Source organism: Eumetopias jubatus, unplaced genomic scaffold (genome assembly GCF_037043125.1).
Source record: "Eumetopias jubatus isolate StellerSeaLion01/CBP00866 unplaced genomic scaffold, mEumJub1_p1.0 scaffold_1, whole genome shotgun sequence".
Taxonomy (NCBI): domain Eukaryota; kingdom Metazoa; phylum Chordata; class Mammalia; order Carnivora; family Otariidae; genus Eumetopias; species Eumetopias jubatus.
The window spans coordinates 125,718,426-125,736,424 of record NW_028274807.1 but is presented as its reverse complement, the minus strand read 5'-3'; the positions used below and the strand labels follow the sequence as shown (position 1 = coordinate 125,736,424).

General features: G+C 41.1%; 1 protein-coding gene across 2 annotated transcripts in view; it reads right to left on the bottom strand.

Annotated features, from left to right (window-relative positions):
* Window positions 1–15,152: 15,152 nt before the first annotated feature.
* RYK (receptor like tyrosine kinase) overlaps window positions 15,153–17,999 on the bottom strand; it is a 93,135-nt gene continuing 90,288 nt past the window's right edge. For both annotated transcript variants that reach the window (XM_088026176.1, XM_028099079.2), the window contains exons 14-15: window positions 16,516–16,652; window positions 15,153–15,588 (exon numbers count right to left, since the gene is read on the bottom strand). In XM_088026176.1, coding sequence (XP_087882302.1) covers window positions 15,477–15,588; window positions 16,516–16,652 — 249 coding nt within the window. In that variant the 3' untranslated portion in view covers window positions 15,153–15,476. The remainder of the gene's footprint in view (window positions 15,589–16,515; window positions 16,653–17,999) is intronic.

The following is a 17,999-nucleotide window of genomic DNA, read 5'->3' as shown; positions in this document are numbered from 1 at the left end:
TTAAGAAAAAAACCTTTAGATTGAGGAGCCTTTTTTTTTTTTTTTTTAAAGATTTTATTTATTTATTTGACAGAGAGAGACACAGCAAGAGAGGGAACACAAGCAGGGGGAGTGGGAGAGGGAGAAGCAGCCTTCCTGCTGAGCAGGGAGCCTGATGTGGGGCTTGAGCCCAGGACCCTGGGACCATGATCTGAGCCGAAGGCAGACACTTAACACGACTGAGCCACCCAGGTGCCCTGAGGAGCCTCAGTTTTATCCCCTCAGAATTGCTGGGCCAATTCGAGCTAATAGATGTAAAAAATCTCTCAGGGCCTAAGGCAAGCACTCAGTAACTGTTATTACCCTCATCACTGTTTTGTTTGGCATGTATCCTTCCAGACCTTTCTCTACACCTGTATAAATACAGTCTTGTTTGTGGTTTTTGTCATAAAGTTAATCTTACTGTACATAGTGTTTTGCAACTTACTTTTTGTATTTAAAAGGAAATTCTCCCGTCATTTTCTCTATTTGCTTAAATTACTACATAGTATCCATACTTCACCTGCCTCTGTTGATGGCTTTTTTTAAAATTATAAATAATGCTATACTAAGTTTCAGTCCTACCAACAGTGTGTGAAGATACCAATTTCCCTCATCAATAGTTGATATTATGAGTTTAATTCTTGATAAATGTTAGTAAAAATAAAAGAGCCCTTTTGCTACATTTCACTGCTTCTGACTTCAGGTGGGGTGTCTTCTTTCTTGTGTTTGTTGACCATTTATATGTTCTCTTCTGTAAGTTTTCTGTTCCTATCCTTGGACATTTTGGTTATTATTAGTTTTTTGGAAGGCTAGTGATTTTGTAAGTTTTTCTGTACTAGGCCTCTTTCCTTTGTTTTTTGCCTGTTTTTGCTTTTTCATTAATTCTAAGTTTGTCTACAAGTTTTATTAATTCTGTCACTGAATCGCCTGTACTTTCTAGGTACATTATGATATCCTCTGAAAATAATTATAATCTTTGCCCCCCAATATTATTTTTTATTCATGTCTTACTGTCCCATGGGATTTTGACAAAGAAGGCCAAGCAGAACATGAGATCACAACCCAAACTTACAGACCACATGAAAACAGAAGACACTATAAATGAGAGTTGGTAAAGGACTAGCAGCTTTAGACTGCCAAGAACTTCAAGAAGTGGAACTAATGGCCTAGATTATTAAAAAGGCATGTGTATAATGGTTAAAGAAACAAAAGATACAATAAAAAATATAAGCAACTACTTAGGTAAAAAGAGATCTATTCTTTTATAAGAGAAAAGAAAGATTTTAGAAATAAAAAAATACATCCATTGAACTTTAAAACCCAAATCCATTAAGTAGCAGAACCACAACTAAAGAAGTCAGTGAATCAGAAGGGAGGTTAAAAAAATTATCCATAATGCAGTATGGAAAATTAAAATAAAGGAAAAAAGTATAAAGAGATTAAGAGACATGGAAGATGGAACAGGAAGAGGCAACATTAGCCCTCAAAAAGATCATTTTTCAGGGCACCTGGGTGGTGCAGTTGGCTAAGTGTCCGACTCTTGATTTTTGGCTCAGGTCATGATCTCAGGGTCATGAGATCAAGCTCTGCATCGGGGCCCCATGCTCAGCAGGGAGTCTGCTTAAGACTCTCTCCCTCAGGGCGCCTGGGTGTCTCAGTTGGTTAAGCGACTGCCTTCGGCTCAGGTCATGATCCCAGAGTCCTGGGATCGAGCCCCACATCAGGCTCCCTGCTCGGCCAGAAGCCTGCTTCTCCCCCTCCCACTCCCCCTACTTGTGTTCCCTCTCTCTCTCTCTCTCTCTCTGTCAATTAAATAAATAAATAAAAATCTAAAAAAACAAAAACAAAAACTCTCTCCCTCTCCCTCTGCCCTCCCCTGCCCCACGCACTCTTTCCCTCTCTAAAATAAATCAATCAATCTTTAAACAAACAAACTGCTTTTCCTTCCTCTTATTTTAGGGTTTAATTAACCCAACTACAAACTAGTCCTATACCCATCACTTGGCATTTTCTCAGACAACAGGAAGCTAATCAAATGCTTACTATATAGCAAATATACTTGTTATAAAAATGTATTTTCCTTAGATCTGCAAAAATAATTTCAAGGCCATTTGCTAGTGTCCTGTGCCTAAATGAGAAAGTGTATTTGTAACAAAAGTACTGCGTACTTTCTAATTCCACTGCATAACAATTTAAAAAAAAGATCAAGGAACTGAATTCCTGGGACAGGAAGGAGTGAGGGAAGGCCATATGTCATAAAGTCACCACGGCAGTTACCGGGGCCTCCCTTTCACGGTAGGCCAGCCAACGGTGTCAACTCTTCAGAATGAGATTCTAGGTGATGTTTGTGCTGGTGAATTAGAGCAGAGAGTTGGTGATGCTAGGTCATGGGTCATTTCCTTAGTGGCTCACAGCCACAGGCTGCAGCCCAAACCCGGTAGGCGCCCTGTGGTCTCAGGTCTGGGTCTAGAGGTCAGGTCCATTGGGCCAAAGTTGTTACCATTGCTGAAAGTAACTCCAGGGACTTTAGCTGGATCATGTACATGCATAAATGTAGGTTGACTGTATACATGAACATATGAGCTAGACACTAAGCAATACCATGGGGACATAGCTGTGGGAAAGGCAGCCCATCAGTGAGGTTCATGTAAAAACTCCCTACACGTGGCCATCTTACCCTGAAGACCAACATTAACAATTAAGTCCACCTCTCTCTGTTTCTTTCAGGAATGTGTGTCTTAGAAAGTAACCTTGTCTTTGGCATAACTTTCTCCAAGCCTTTTGAATACATTTAGGTTTTTTTTGCCAGGAGGATCTTTTCGAATAATGAATTCCATATGTGTGTATTTTTCAGCGGAAGATGGAAGGATTACCTTTATTTGTCAGTAAAATTACTCTTTGCTCTAAGAAATCATTTTATTTAATAAAGCCTAAGTGCTATAAGAAGTTACAAAAGAGGGGGTGGAATGGTCCTTCTTTCTTTGGGGGGCTTACAATGGAACAGATAAGAAAAATACACATCTTTCATATTCACATGATTCTATGCATCCAAACATGTTAAAGGAAAATATTTCTCCTAACAATTTTTCAATGTCTGCAATAAATGTTTGAGTGATTTTCAAAAAAGAAGGTATCTCTGGCAGCCAGTATCACTGGGAAGAAAATGGGGGCAGGAGGCCCAAACGGGATGTTATTGCCAAAGTCGGAGGGAAGGCATGGAGGGGATAGGAGGGTCTGGCCCAGCCTTACCCTGCAGACACTCTCAGGGGGATGGGGGACTGGGGAAGCCTTGTCAAAGTTCTTCCCCTAGATAACTCAGTACCAGTAGGGGTGAAGATGGCTCCCTGGGGAGGCCCTGGGAGAAGGGCTGAGAAGGGCTGAGTTCTGTGTTGGTTATGTTGGGGTTGAGATGGCTGTAAGATATGCTGGTGGGGGATATCCAGAAAGAGATAGGCAAAAAGGCCTGGACCAGAGATCTAGGTATGTGCGTGCTGGGCACAGAGCAGTTAGTTATCTGAGCATAGATGGAATCACTGAGGGGCAAGACGGAGAAAGAAGGCTGGGATAGGAACCTTAGGAATTCCTCAATTTGGGGGAATGGGAGAGAGGTGTAAGCCTGTGTAGAAGGTAAGAGCAAGAAAAGGTCCAGGAGAGAAGTGTTGATAGAAGAGGCTTTCAAGCAAGGTGACGTGGCTGGTAGGGTCAGGAGAATGAGGACTCAGAAAAGGCCACTGAATCTGGCAGCCCTGGGAGTCTTAGGACCTGCACAGGGAGCAGCCCCAGAAAGTAGAGTAAATACACAAAATACAGAAGGAATGCTGGTCCAAGACTAGGGAGGGCTGACACTCTGGGCAAGCCAAGATGGACCAGGGAAGGTCGAACCATCAGCTCTTCCAGGAAGTATGATGGCACCAGGCAGGGGAGAGAGTGAATGGAGAGAAGAGGGAAGTCATTGTCCAGTTCAAATAGAGGAGGAAGCCACCAAAGATGGGAAAATCAGAGGGAAAGAAGGCCATAAGCAGAACACAGCGCCTAGGGGATCCAGGGTGGGAGGGAATAGCAGTGTTGGCAAGAGGGACAGTAAGATGAGAAAGCTCCTCTGAAAGAGGGGACGATTGTTCCAGGAGCCCAGGATGCACTTGAGAAAGAAAGAGGAGCTGCTGAATAGGGCTGAGTCAGGAAAGGGCTAAAGATAAGGAAGAAGGGGACAGGAGGGTCAGAGTGAGACAGAGGACAGTGAAGACAGTCTGTGGGATACCAACTGGCCAGGCCACAGCACAAAGTCAACTTGGGACAAGCAAACAGCATTGCTTCTGAGAGGGCCCCTGGCCTAGTCTGCTGCAGAGAAAATAAGCCCGAGGCTATGTTGGGGTCGGTCCTCCTCTTTCCTGAGCCCCAGGGACCTCAAGGTCCCCAGGGGGACCACCCCACCAGCGGTGGCTTCTCTTCTGGGAACATTATCTACATCCCCAGCCTAGAAGTCCTTCTGTCTGGCATAACCACTTTGGCCTTGGTTTGTTTCTAGAGGTTTCCTCCCCTCACCCACAGCTTCCAGGGGAGGGAGGCGATGCTTCCAGTGCAATTCCTTCTGAAATTCCTGTCCAGGCTTATAGGGTTTCCAGCTGTTCTGGAAAATCAATCCATGCCACACTTGTCCACTATGAGGATGCAGACAGGCCCCTGGGTGGGAGGAGTTCTCCGTCACAGGATGGCTCAGGCAGCTGTGAGGATGGACTGAGGAGGCTAGAAGGCAGCCCCATTAGGAGGGGTCATAGTCGTCCAGGAGGAGTGATGGAAGCCTGGACGAGAGGGGTGGTGATGGAGGAAAGTGAAGTGGGGGGTGCAGGGACACATTTAGAAGGAGTGGGTAGAGTATGGGGTGAGGAACAGAGGAACCAAGGCTGGTCTCATACTGAGCGGCACTGAATGTTCTCCTCTGAACAGCAGACTTCCAAGTATACCACTTCCTGAGTTCCTGAGAGAAGTGTACCATTTTCCTGAGAGGGGGTGGAGGGTGGGCAGGGCCTCTGGACAGGAGCATGAGAGTGCCAATTCTCATGGCCTGCATCTACAGGGACTTCCCTGAAAGATCCAGAGCCAAAGTCTCTGAGCCAGCTCTGGGAAGGCAGTGGGAAGTCCAGTCTGATAGGACCACCTCAGATCTGACCCCCCAACCTCCCTCACCTCCTAGCCTGGGCACCGTCATGGCAGTCTGGGCCTGAGGGTCTGGCCAGACTCTTTTCATGAACCTGAGAAGAGGAATCACCTTTGATATAAAATGATATAGCTTTCCACAAGATGGGCATTTTGTTTTTTACCTCTGGGAAATAGAGTATTTGTTTTCCAAAAACACCAGATTCTTGGGTAGAAAGAAGGCGTGAGGGGTAGACAGAGCTAGGGGCCAGATGGTGAAGGGTACTGTGTGCTAAGTTGGGAAGTCTGAGCACTGTGCAGGGAACACCAAACATACTCTGTGAAACCTCCATCTCACCCTGTCAACCTCCCAAACCCCTGGCTCTACCATAGGTCCATCATCTCCCAGAACTAAGCGACCTTTAGACCCAAACCCAGATCCCATTCTAACCAGACCATGAACTCCTATTCGAACCACTCTCCATTAGTCTCACATCTATTCTGCAACCTCCTAGACTCTTGGACTCCAGGCCCTCAATATACTGGCCTAAATACCTTGCCGAGCTAGAGCTCAAATGGCCACCTGAACTACATCTCATTAACACCCTGAAGTCTCTCGCACTGCTATTCCCCTACCTGTCCAGAAAAACTCCAATTCCCTTATCAACCTCACACTCAGCATTCTCTTATCTGGCCCCCTATATTGGTTCTCTTCTTCCACAGTAACAGAGTTTTAGCTGAGAACATGGCTGCCCAGCTAGACCCATTTCCCAGACTTTCTGGCAGTGCCTAAGTTCTCACCAATAGAATGAGAGCAGAAGTAATGTGCACAACTTCTCTTTCACTTACCTAAAAATAAATGATTGCTTTCCACTTCTGCTCTTAGCCCCTTTCAGGAGTTGGAACACTGAAGTGACAGAGACCTAGCTTTGGCCATGCAGCCATACCAGCACAGCCTATAGAATGGCAGAACAAGACAGAAGGGATCTAGAACACTGAGTGGATCTAGAAAATGAGCCACTGCACTAACTTGGGCCACTTTCCTCCCTTTGGACTGTAATATGAGAGAGAAACAAACATTTATTTAATCCACTTCTTGTTAGAGCAGATTCTACTCTAGTCAAGTATGTGGAGAAAAATGCCATCCCCATTCAGGACAGGACCGTCATAAATCCCTTGTCTCCCAACCGCAGCCAAGTTCCACTTTCACTTGATATTGGTCAGTAACCTTGCAAATTCACACAGTGAAGGCTACACACACTCATGATATTTACCAGGCCTCTGTCCAACCTCTCACTTTCAACCAATAATACTGTCTCTTACAGCACTACAGACGCTAAGCCCACCAAACAGGGTCTCCCCCCATGTCTCAAGCACTCCTGCAACCCTCTGCTCTTACCCCAATGGTAGAGGCACCCTCCTCCCTGTGCTCTGGTCAGACTCCCTGGATTAAAATCACAGCTCCACTATATACTATCTGTGCGACCTAGCTCAGTCTCCCTTTCTTCAGCAGTAAAATGGAGATGATGACAATACGACCTGACAAGATGGTGAAGAGTAAATGAAATAATGCATATAAAGGAACTAGCACAATGCCTGGTATACAGTAAGCAATGACCACCTGGCCAATACTGCTAAAACAAAGGTGACCACATCACTACCTCATGGAAGCCCTTCAATCTCCATCACCCACAGAACAAAATCCAAATCTCTGTGAGGCCCTTCATGTAACATCAGCCATTTACCCCTTGAATCTTTTTTTTTTTTTTAAGAGAGAGAGTGAGCGGGGGCTGGGGATGGGGGGAGCAGTGGAAAAGAGAGAATTTCAAGCAGACTTCAGACCCAGCGTGCAGCCCAATGTGGGGCTTGATCTCACAACCCTAAGATCATGAAATGAGCCGAAATCAAGAGTTGGGCGCTCAACCAACTGAGCCACCCAGGTACTCCTACTCTCTGTCTTGAACACTATGCTCCAATACCAAACTGCCCACAGGTCTAAAAAATAAAATCAAATCAATGTTTACTCATTTGACAGATATATATATATATATATACATTTTTTTTTTTTTTTTGCCAAGATATATATATATATATTTTAAAAATGCCCACCTCTAGGGGTGCCTGGGTGGCTCAGTTGGTTAAGCAACTGCCTTCGGCTCAGGTCACGGTCCCAGGATCCTGGGATCAAGCCCCGCATCAGGCTCCCTGCTCGGTGGGAAGCCTGCTTTCTCCCTCTCCCACTCCTCCCGCTTGTGTTCCCTCTCTCACTGTCTCTCTCTGTCAATTAAATAAATAAAACTAAAAAAAAAAAAAAATAAAATGCCCACCTCTGCAGTAGCAATGACTACTCTAATAAATTCCCCTTCCTGAAAAAGAACACCCACTCCCTAAAAATCACCAACATGAGAAAGAGTCTATTTTTTATCTTGTGTCTGCGAAATGATACTAAATTCAGTTTCCTTCCTTGTAAAATAATATAGTTAGGTTACCTCCTTTTAGCTCTAAAATGTGATGCTATCCTAAAATGGTTGTGGGAAAAAAGCAATCTTTACATCTATTTTTAAATCTTATTATATTGTTTAAATGCACTTGAAATGTTGTATCCTGTGGAAAGGGAATGAGACTCTTTTGAGAAGGACAGATGATACATGAGCCAGATGGTGAGGCTGGCAACAAAGGGATGCTGAAAATGGAAAGAGGTCCAAAGTGGCCAGAGAGGACAGTAGAGACAGGGGAAGGTCCTCAGGGAGGAGCCAGTCCCAGGTTTGCACAAAGCCTGGCAGCACTGGGCTGCAGCCTCCTGTCTCTTCCTTTTCCTGCCTTCCCAGAAGAACAAGAAGAACCCTAGGGAGTACTTATCACAAGAGTCTGCTTAGCTGACCAAAAAGGAACGCTTGTCAGGTCAAATAAAGCTGCCCTTCCTTCAGCTAAGTCATCTGTAGGTATTTCTGCGGGAACAAAAAGAGCAAAGGCCAGAGGGGCACTGCCTAGAGATTCCAACACAAAACTTAAAACACAGGTCTATCAAGACATTGTATTTCCTGATGAAGAGATTTTGGGTAAGTCAAACCCATTCTGAGCAAAGTCAGAGTTAAAGGAACTTTATTCAAAATACTAAATCTGGTGCTTTTCTGGAGCCAGGACCTATGACCAATTCCTCAAGTCTATCACAGTATCCAGAGTATCCTGTTCCCTGACTTATAAAAACAACTTCTAGGGCATTCTTTAGGTGTATACTAAGTAACGCGGTGGCCAAATTAACTTCAAAAATTAACAAACCTTATATGAATGCAAATATACTAAATAAAGGCATAGAAAATATAGTTCAATAGATTCAGGTGATATAGCATTAAATAAATAAATGTTTATTTAAGCTCTTTTAATAAGACTTTTTATGGAAACATATAGCCAATCTCTGGCTTACTTCCAAAGGCCCTAGGTAATCAGACCATGAAGCTAGAGGAAAGGCACTTGGTAGGAGATACTGAGGAGAAATAAATATCCTTGCAAGCTCAAATCTATAACGTGGTGGCAGAATTATGGACTGATGAAAAACAGTAGGGCCAGAGACCAAAGTAACAGCAATCACCAGGGAATAGTAGGTTTTCGGGACACAGACTTAGAGGCTAAAATTTAGGTAATAATCCCTATCAGGCTTTCTCCTCAAACACGGCAGTCCTCGCCAACCTTAAAAGAAGCTGACTGGGCATTCCCTCCATTCATTAAAACTTCACAATCACTGCACTTCCTCTCATACTTGACAGAACTTCTGAAGCATTAATGATATTGCTACAGGAGACCAGACTCCAGTCCATTACTCCATTTCTGCACAGAGGCAGACATTGCTGGCTGCCCATCAGCAGCTAGATGGTACTTCCTTACTAATGCAAACCCACTCAGTTTTGCTCAGGGTAAGAATATGCTCAACAAAAAAAACAATTTCCTCAAATATTCATAAACTCACGAATGAATAGTATATATCCATACAATGGAGTATTATTTGGCAATAAAAAGGAATGAAGTACTGATACATGCTGTGACATGTTTTTGAACACTATGTTAAGTAAAAGAAGTTACACATAAAAGGCCACATATTTTATGATTCCATTTAGATAAGAGGTCCAGAATAGGCAAATGTAGAAATAGAAAGTAGATTAGTAGTTGCCTAGGACTGGGAGTGGGAAATGCTAATGGATATGGGGTTTCTGTTTGGAATGCTAAAAATGAATTCGATTGTGGGTATAGTGAAAATCGTTAAATTGTACACTTTAAATGTGTGATATGTGAATTATATCTCAATAAAGCTGTTGAAAAAAAGCCCAATAAAATCTAATTTCCCACAATGCCTAACTGCTGCCCATGTGCCATAGTTGTGGCCAGTAAAATGTTGGTGGAAATACACTATGAGAAAGCTAATAGTCTCATAAAAAGGACTCAGCTAACTCATGCCTTCTGCTTTTCATCCTTTTCCCCTCTTCCCAGGCCTAGGCCTTGAGGGGTTCGCTGAAAGCAAACACATGCTAAAGATGGCAGAGCAGCAAAAATGGAGGAGACCAGGTAATGGATGATACCCTGGAATCACTATACCAGCCCTGATTTACCTCTTTCTGGATTTGTAATGGGAGAGAAATTAACCTCTTATTTGGTTAAGTGACTACAGTTAGATTTCTATCACTTCTAGCCAAATGCTATCCCTCATGATGCATGCCTAATATTAGCCTGTGCTTATTCTTGAAGCCAAGAAGGCAAAAAGCAAAAAAGTATACTCAGAAGGATGCAAAAAAGTTGATTCCAAATGTAACATTCAGGCACCACGAAGTCAGCTTTCTTTTTTTTTTAAAGGTAAACGGTTATTTTATTTTCAAACTATACATGTTTTCCTCAAGCTTGATATATCCCCACGGGAGTGCTTAATCCCTCTCTAAAAATAAATCACTAAGAAATGCTTTAGTTTTGAAATGTGGGATAAACCAAGTATGAACAAATGGCATACTATCATTTGCTCAAAGAATAATTTCAAATATCAATTTCCATTTCTTTTTTTTCTAAATAAGTTTCTAACACCTGTTCTTTGAAGGCTTAAGAGACACTTCCCATTAAGCTCTTAAAGAACAGCACTCAGAGAGCAGAGGCCTGCAGATTCAGTTTACTTATATATAAAATGTATGTACTCAATACACTTATGTACGATGTTCATGTGTCCCAAAGAATTAAGTTCAATGCTGTTCTAAAACGTTATTCTAAGCACAAAAATGAACGTAGAAACAAAAATTATTAACTTCATAAGCAAGTATCTGTATTTTTCCTTTCTAGCCCCATAAATTTTATCACCACCTTTTTATTCTATGAGGTGAGGGTAAGGGGCAAACCTGGAAAACATTCTCCCATTAAAGTCAATGAATTACTTCATTTGGGGTAATTATTTTCATATACAACTCCTAATAAAGCTGACCTTGTGGACCTGTAAAACAATATGCCACTGGGTTAATTATTCCTGTGACCAAAGACAAAGCAGGGAAAATGAAGTGAAAAGGTGGCCAAGGGATTGGGGAGGAGGGTGCTTTTAAGCCACCACCGGGGTGGGATATAGTCTTCCCTATCAATCGGTCTCTTTATTTCATGCTGTATTGGTTTATATGACATAAAACTTAAACTCTTCAAAGTTGAACATAAACATCACATTGATAACATAACACAGTATTTTAAATAAGAGATAATGCTTTTAAAGAATCAGCAGGCTTTTTCTTAAGCCAAATTGTTCTTGTGCAAATAGATATTTTTACTCAATTCATTAAATATTCAACCATGCCAAATGTCAAGCACTAATTAGGTAAATGAGATTCAGACATGAATGACATGCAAATTGCTATCCTCAAGGAATGCACAGCCAAGTAGTAAAAATAAGCCTGCATCTTACCTTTGCCAGAGTGCAAACCCAGGAACAAGGCTGAAAAGCAACTACAAAGCCTGGAGGAGCAGAGTAAGGTGTCAGATCAGTCTCCTGGGCGATCTGGACTGGAGTGTGGCACTCTGAGAGGAGCAGCACATTCAAAGGAAAGGACACATGAAATGACACAACACATGCAGGCAGGAAGCTGTGAGTTGGTGAAGAAGCAAGAGGTGAAACTGCAGAGCAGAGCGGTTGACTTTGTGTACCTGGGAATTGGGAACTCTATCCTGAAGGCTTTGGGAAAGTGTTAAGGGTCTAAGCAGGGACAGCAGCTCTATGCTAGGAAGCATTACTCTAGCAGAGACTGCTGGCTGGGTGGGTTAAGGGCCAAGGCCAGTCCAGAAGTTATGGAGGCGATGGGGCAAAAGATGATGGTGGCAAGCAAGATGACCATGCTGGGTCTGAAGTCCTAAGGAAGTGAACTCAACAGAAGCTGATTTTCAAATAATGGAAACATTTAAAGTTCTGTGTACTACTTCCCCGCCCCTTCACATCCCCCCCCCCGCCACAAAATACAGCCTTTACCACAACCAAAGAGACTGGGGGCTGGAGTAGATAGTCTTTCATGCTTGTAGATCAAATGACAAGGAAAGTGTCCCATACCCCAAAGGGATTTCTTCCCTTTATTGGATCATTCCCATTAGCCTGTGGAACATTTTGCAGTACTGTATCTTTACCTGGAAAACAAACATGCACTCCTCCCAGTCCTCCAACCCACACCCCAATACTTCTTTGATCTCCTGTAGTTAACTGCTCCATTTCCCTTCACAGCAGAACTCTTCAATAGTGCTGACTATAGCAGGGTCTCCACTTTCCCACATTGTATTCATACTTCAGCGTGCTCCAATCCCTACTGCTTTTGTCAATAACCTCCATAATGCCAAATCCCATAGAGGCTTCTTTCTCCATTTTGAAATACTTACTTTCCTGGGCTCCCACGACACCTCATTTTCCTGTTTTTGTTGTTGCTGTTTCCAACTACAGTGGCTTCTTCTCAGTCCTTTTTTTGGTTATCTCTTCTTCCTTCACTAGAGTGTTAAATGTTGAGAGAGTGTAAGACTCGGTCCTAAAACCTCCTTCCATCTAAACTCTCTCCAGAGGTAAGTTTATCCAATACCATGACTCTAAATATATAGTCTACATGGCACACTCCCACATTAGTATGTTCAATGAGAACTCTTCCCTGAGCTGCAGACTCTCATCTGTCTACTCAGATAACCAACTGGCACCTCAAACATGGTCTACAACATGGCCTATAACTGATTCATTCCATCTGCCAAGCAAAATCATGTTCCTTCTAAAGTTTTTCCATTTCCATATATAGTTTGGCCATACAACCAGACGCCCAAGCCCCAAACGAACTAGTTATCCCTGACTACTCTCATTCTCTACCCAACCCTCCAACATCCAAAGGATCTAGGTCCTGTCTGTGACCTTCAAAACATGTCTCCAATCTGCCCCTTCCAATCGCCCATACTACCCAAATTGGTCCAAAACCACTGTCTCTTCTTTCCTAAACTAAGCAACAGTTTCTTAAAGAGTCTTATTACTTTCCCCCTTGCCTCCCTAAAATTCAATCTTTACAAAAGACCTGGCATAATATTTTTTAAATGACAAGTCAGATCATATCACTCCCTTAATTAAAAAAATCCTTGAATGAAAAATTCCATTTTATTTAGAATAAAGTATGTGCCCCCAAGGGTTACAAGGCCCTGCTGCTCTCTGTTCCTGTGTCTCCCAGACCTCATCTGGTACCCTTCCATCCCTAACTATATCCTAGCCACACTGGCCTCTGTCTTCTTCTTCAGCAGCAATAGCTGGAAGATGTGCAGGTAGGGCCAAGTCTAGAGGGCAGCTCATTTCTGCTTTAAGGTCTCTGCAATTGTGTCCCTTCAGCCTAGATCTTCTCATAGCTGGCCTTTTGTCATTCAGATCTCAGCTCAAATGCCACCTGCTCAGAGAAGCCTGGCTAAATATTACACCTAAAGTTCTTCTCTATGATATTGTTCTTGTTTTTCACAGCACTTACCAAATCTTACTTATGTTCATTATCTGCTTCTCCCAACCAGAGTGTAAAACCTAGAAAGGGAGGAACCTCATCTGTCCTATTCCCTGCATACTTGAGCGCCAGACATACAGTGGGCACTCAATAAGTACATATGTATTGAATGAATAACCCAATCTTCCTTACTTCTACAAATACAATTTCTCACAATGGGGGTGTTATAAGAAAGGACAGACTGTAATAGGGCTCTAGGTCATTAGAGCCAGCTTATAATACCACATCAGTGCCTTGTTAATTTGCTTCTTTCCTATAAAAAGTATATTTTCTGCAAAATCTCTTCAGTAACACTCACACCCTACAACAAAACAGTTGGAAGAAGACCAGCCACAGAAATCTTGTAACTGCCCTTTTCATCGAAGTCAATGACTCCAAGTAGCTCAGCAAGAAAAATCTATTGAAAGTCTTAAACCACCTACTAAAACAAATGCACATACATAAAATAAAACAGCTTACAAACACAAAAAGATAAGGTTAAAGGCATCACACATCCCAGCAAACTGAGAGCACCTCCGAGAGCAACTGCTAATTTGGGATCAAAGATGTCAGCACTTTTTCTTTTGAACTGATCTTATACAAAGAACTGTGATTTCTCAACAATGCAATAACCTGAACACAAAATAGAATGCACTGAATGCTGGAAGGGATGCTAGAGTTGAACCATTCTATGTGCATAATACATATAAGACCTAATAAATATTTGTTGATTGAATGCCTTCTAAGATTACAGGTTGTGAACAAAAACACTTGTAATTTACAAAGAGTTCAAAGAACTTTTAGAAAACTGGACATTCAGGGGGCTGAGTATTTCATAAAACCAAAGAACCAGTGTTATTAATGGTATCAGAAAAATCATGTTCTTGGCTTGCTTTTGACAGAGCATGTGTTGTGTGAGCTATTTTTCCAAATGTGCTGATTCACAAAACTTCTTTAATAATGGCAAAAGCCTCCAACTGCTATGCATTCTTCCTAATACACCTATGAGCATGGGAGTAGAGGCAGGCATCTGTAGGCCTAACTATTTAGGAGGCTCATTCAACTCTGCCTTAGGTCAACTACAACCAAGCATAAACACATACATATCCCTCATTTAATGGCTCTGGAGAAAATTTTCAAAGTTGTAGTATTTCCTTGTAATAATGATCCCAAATTATTAGAACTCAGAGGTTGAGCAGAGTCAGCTGTAACTGTGTTAGGGCTTAGGAGCCTGATTACATGGGTATCTATCTAGATGGCACATGTTCAAAGACTTATCAAACACAACCAATCATTCATTATGAACAATATTTTCAATACTATTAGAAAACAAATCCTTTAATTTTTCAAGTGTTTTAAGAAACAACTTTATACTTAAGTCAGCCTTGAAGCACAAAATTTACCAGTTTAGTTTTTTGTTTGTTTTTTACACTATCCAGAACAACTGAAGCACCGCCTCTGTGCATAGCACTATTCTAGGTGCAGTAAAAGGGATTCTTAACCCTAGAAACATGATTTCACTTTCTGGAATAGTATTATCTCCTTTCCCAGAGAGTAAAAAATAAATAAAATCGCCATTGTTTACTACTGACTAACCTGCCCGAAGCCTACTTCTGGTCATGGAAAATTTAAGTGTTTCAATGAATTTAGCTTCTACTTCCCCCAAAATAAGAAAGCAGAAATAATTTTCATTAAAAAAATAAAAAAGAAACAGTTTCCCACAAAAGGATAGTTTCTGTTTCTAAGGGTTTTTTAAAATTTTTGTCCCCTAGCTTTTAAGTTTTCTTCCTCCAATATTGCCTTTTTCTATACAAGGCAAATCAGACATCTTTTTATGCTGTTTTCCTTTTCCTAAGAAAAAGTAATGTATTTTGAAGACAAACCATTCCCAAGATTAGTGAAAAATATTAAAAAAAAAAAAAACAACTTTAAAGGTGAATCACCTACATTACCTTGATGAAGTAAAAAAATAAAAAAGCAGTTGGCACTAAAAGAGCTATTCCAAATATCTATGTTTAAACAATTTTTAAAACTGTTTATTTTGTAAGAATGTTCCCCTAGTCCAAAGTAACTATGTTTTAAAAAATTTGGGGCCAGAAAATTTACAAAAACCTTTTCAGTTCAACCTAATAAAAATGATATCTAGAAAATATTCCACATTATTAAGTCTGTCTTTAAAAGAGTTCAGATTCTAAAGCATTCCTAAGGCACGGTGTTCCGGAAGACATATGTGCTTCTGCTGGTGTTGCGTGACGTACAAAGCATCCATGACTGGTTCCAAGGGAGCCCCGACAAGCACTGTGCTCCTGATGCCATGGGACTATGAGAGGAGAGTCAGACATAGGCCCCCAGGGCTGCGTGGAACTCCGTGAGACACTGTACCAGCTGCTGGAACTTGGGCCTCTCCTCCGGGTCTAAGGCCCAGCAACAAGCCATCACAGCAAATCTGCAGTGACAAAAATGGGAAATTGGGCTAATGATGCTACAGTACTCCTAATCTTTTGCTCAATTCGATGCCAGTTGTTTTCTGTCTAAAGGTGGGCATATGGGGAGAATGACATATTAAAAATCAATGAATATTACTATATGTTGGCAGTTCTAAAATGAAAAGAAACTAAAACACATCTGAATTTTAAGTGTGGGTTTCAATTCTTCATGATATCATATCAAAATACATCAGCAAATATAGAGACTTCATGTAAATCCCTAAAACACAGACAAAATAACAACCTGTGTTTTCTGGAGAAAGAACTTGGAGGAAGAGGAAGATTAAGCTAAGCTCTAAGCACACTGGATCTACAGTAAAATCAGTGCAAAAGTTGCCACCTCACCATGGTATAGAAACCTTCAGGGGATTCAGAAAGCAAGACCACAGTCATCTGTGCACTCAATCACCCCTGAATAGCCTCCTGCCCACCCTACTCCCTTTATATGGGAAGATTACCTACATGAGGAAGGCAGGAAATAGGAACTATCTCAGCCTGGAACATTTTCCTTACATATCAGTTGACACCAAATGGCAAGGCAAGATGACAATGAGAAAAGCTTTCTATAACTAAGGCTGTATCAATAAAAGTCGGATACACACTCTACATAGAATAACTAACACAGTATTCAGTATTTTCTTACTATGTACATTACTAGTCTCTCAGATTAGACTAAGCACTACAAATATAAGAACCAAAAAATGTTCTAATGTCAAATGTATTAAAGAGTGAATGAGTCTGGCTGACTCTGTGGTTCTCTATGAGTCTAATTCAAGTCCAAAGAATCATTACTCTCCAAAGGAAAGTCTCTGTATGAATACAGACACCGGCTCTTCTAGTATCATAAATGGAATGAAACCCATGTCTTCAAGCTCAGAGAAACTCACAGCTCATCAGGACAGTTGATTGGCTGGGCTATTCGGTAACCATCTTTCAGGTACGCGGCCATCTCAAAGGGATCAATGTCCACATAGGGCGTCTGGCCCAGAGTCATGAGCTCCCACAGCGTCACTCCGAAGGCCCACTGAGGAGAGAAGGAGAAACACAATGAGGGAAGGGATCAGGTATGGATCAAAAATAGCACCCAACTCTTAAGGAAAGCAAAATATTATCTACAAAAAGAAGTCTACCATAGCTAGTTAGTTTCTCTTGCTGGGACAGAAAGAGCCTTTTAATGAATGCACCCCTTAATAGGAATATAATTATTATATATTCTAAAGTAATTAGATCCCTTGGAAAGAATGGTTTTTACTGTTGATTACAAGACCAACCAACCCAAACAGCTAATTAGGTCTAATATTTTCCTAATATGAAAAATCTGTTACCTTAAATAACTATAGCTAGTCTGTATAACTGAGAAGTGGAAAATGATTATAACTTTAGCCTAACTGGAAGGAAGAGCACTCTGAATAAGTTAAATATGTAAACTGTGTAAAATATAAGATGTCATGAATTTTTACTATATTCAAATAATTTAAATTAACAGATGAAAGCATCCTGAAAAAATATCTTCTAACCTTGCTTGAGTGAAAGATCAGATTTATTTAAAATCAACAATGTGAACTATTGGTAGGAACAGAAATCACAAGCAGTGACAGGAGTGTTCGTTCATGGTCCAAGGAGAGCTCCCGATTTTGGCCCAGCTGTGGTTATACTGGCTCGTAGGGATTGTGCAGAGGGCAGGCAACGTATCTACACAGAATTACTGCCTTGCAGCCAGAAAGGACTCAGAGTAGGGACTCCTGCTGATCCGCTGCCACACATGAACACTGAGGTGAGAACAGCTGAAGCTGGATGAGGAGGAAGGTATCATTTTTATGAGTCCCTTCTGTTCTAGACATTTTGAATCCTTTATCTCCATCTGATTTTCACAACAAACCTGGTAGCCCAATTTTACAGGTAAGAAAACTGAGGCTCAGAGAAGTAATCGGCCCAAAAAACAAAATTTTTTAATGAATGAAGGAGAAAGAAATAGAAAAGGAAAAAACACAAGTCAAAAACAAATCTGTTTACAAGATCTGAGCATAGTGCATTAAATTTTAAGTAATTATTTTTCAGTAATAAAATCCAGAAATACTCCCTAAAATAAACAGGTTGTTTTTTTAAAAAACTTGTATTAGTGAACAATGCTTTTATTTCTTATTATAATCTATGAAAACAAAACAAAACAAAAAACCCAGTGGACAGACATTTTTAGGATATTTAAAAAATTATCAATGGAGAATTCTATACCAAACCAAAATATACTTCAAAAATGAAGGCAAAAATACAGATTTTTTAGACAAATAGAAGCTGACATTTGGATCTACAAAGAAAATGAATTGTATTAAAAACATGAGTGACAATTAGATATTTTTTCTTATTTTCAAGT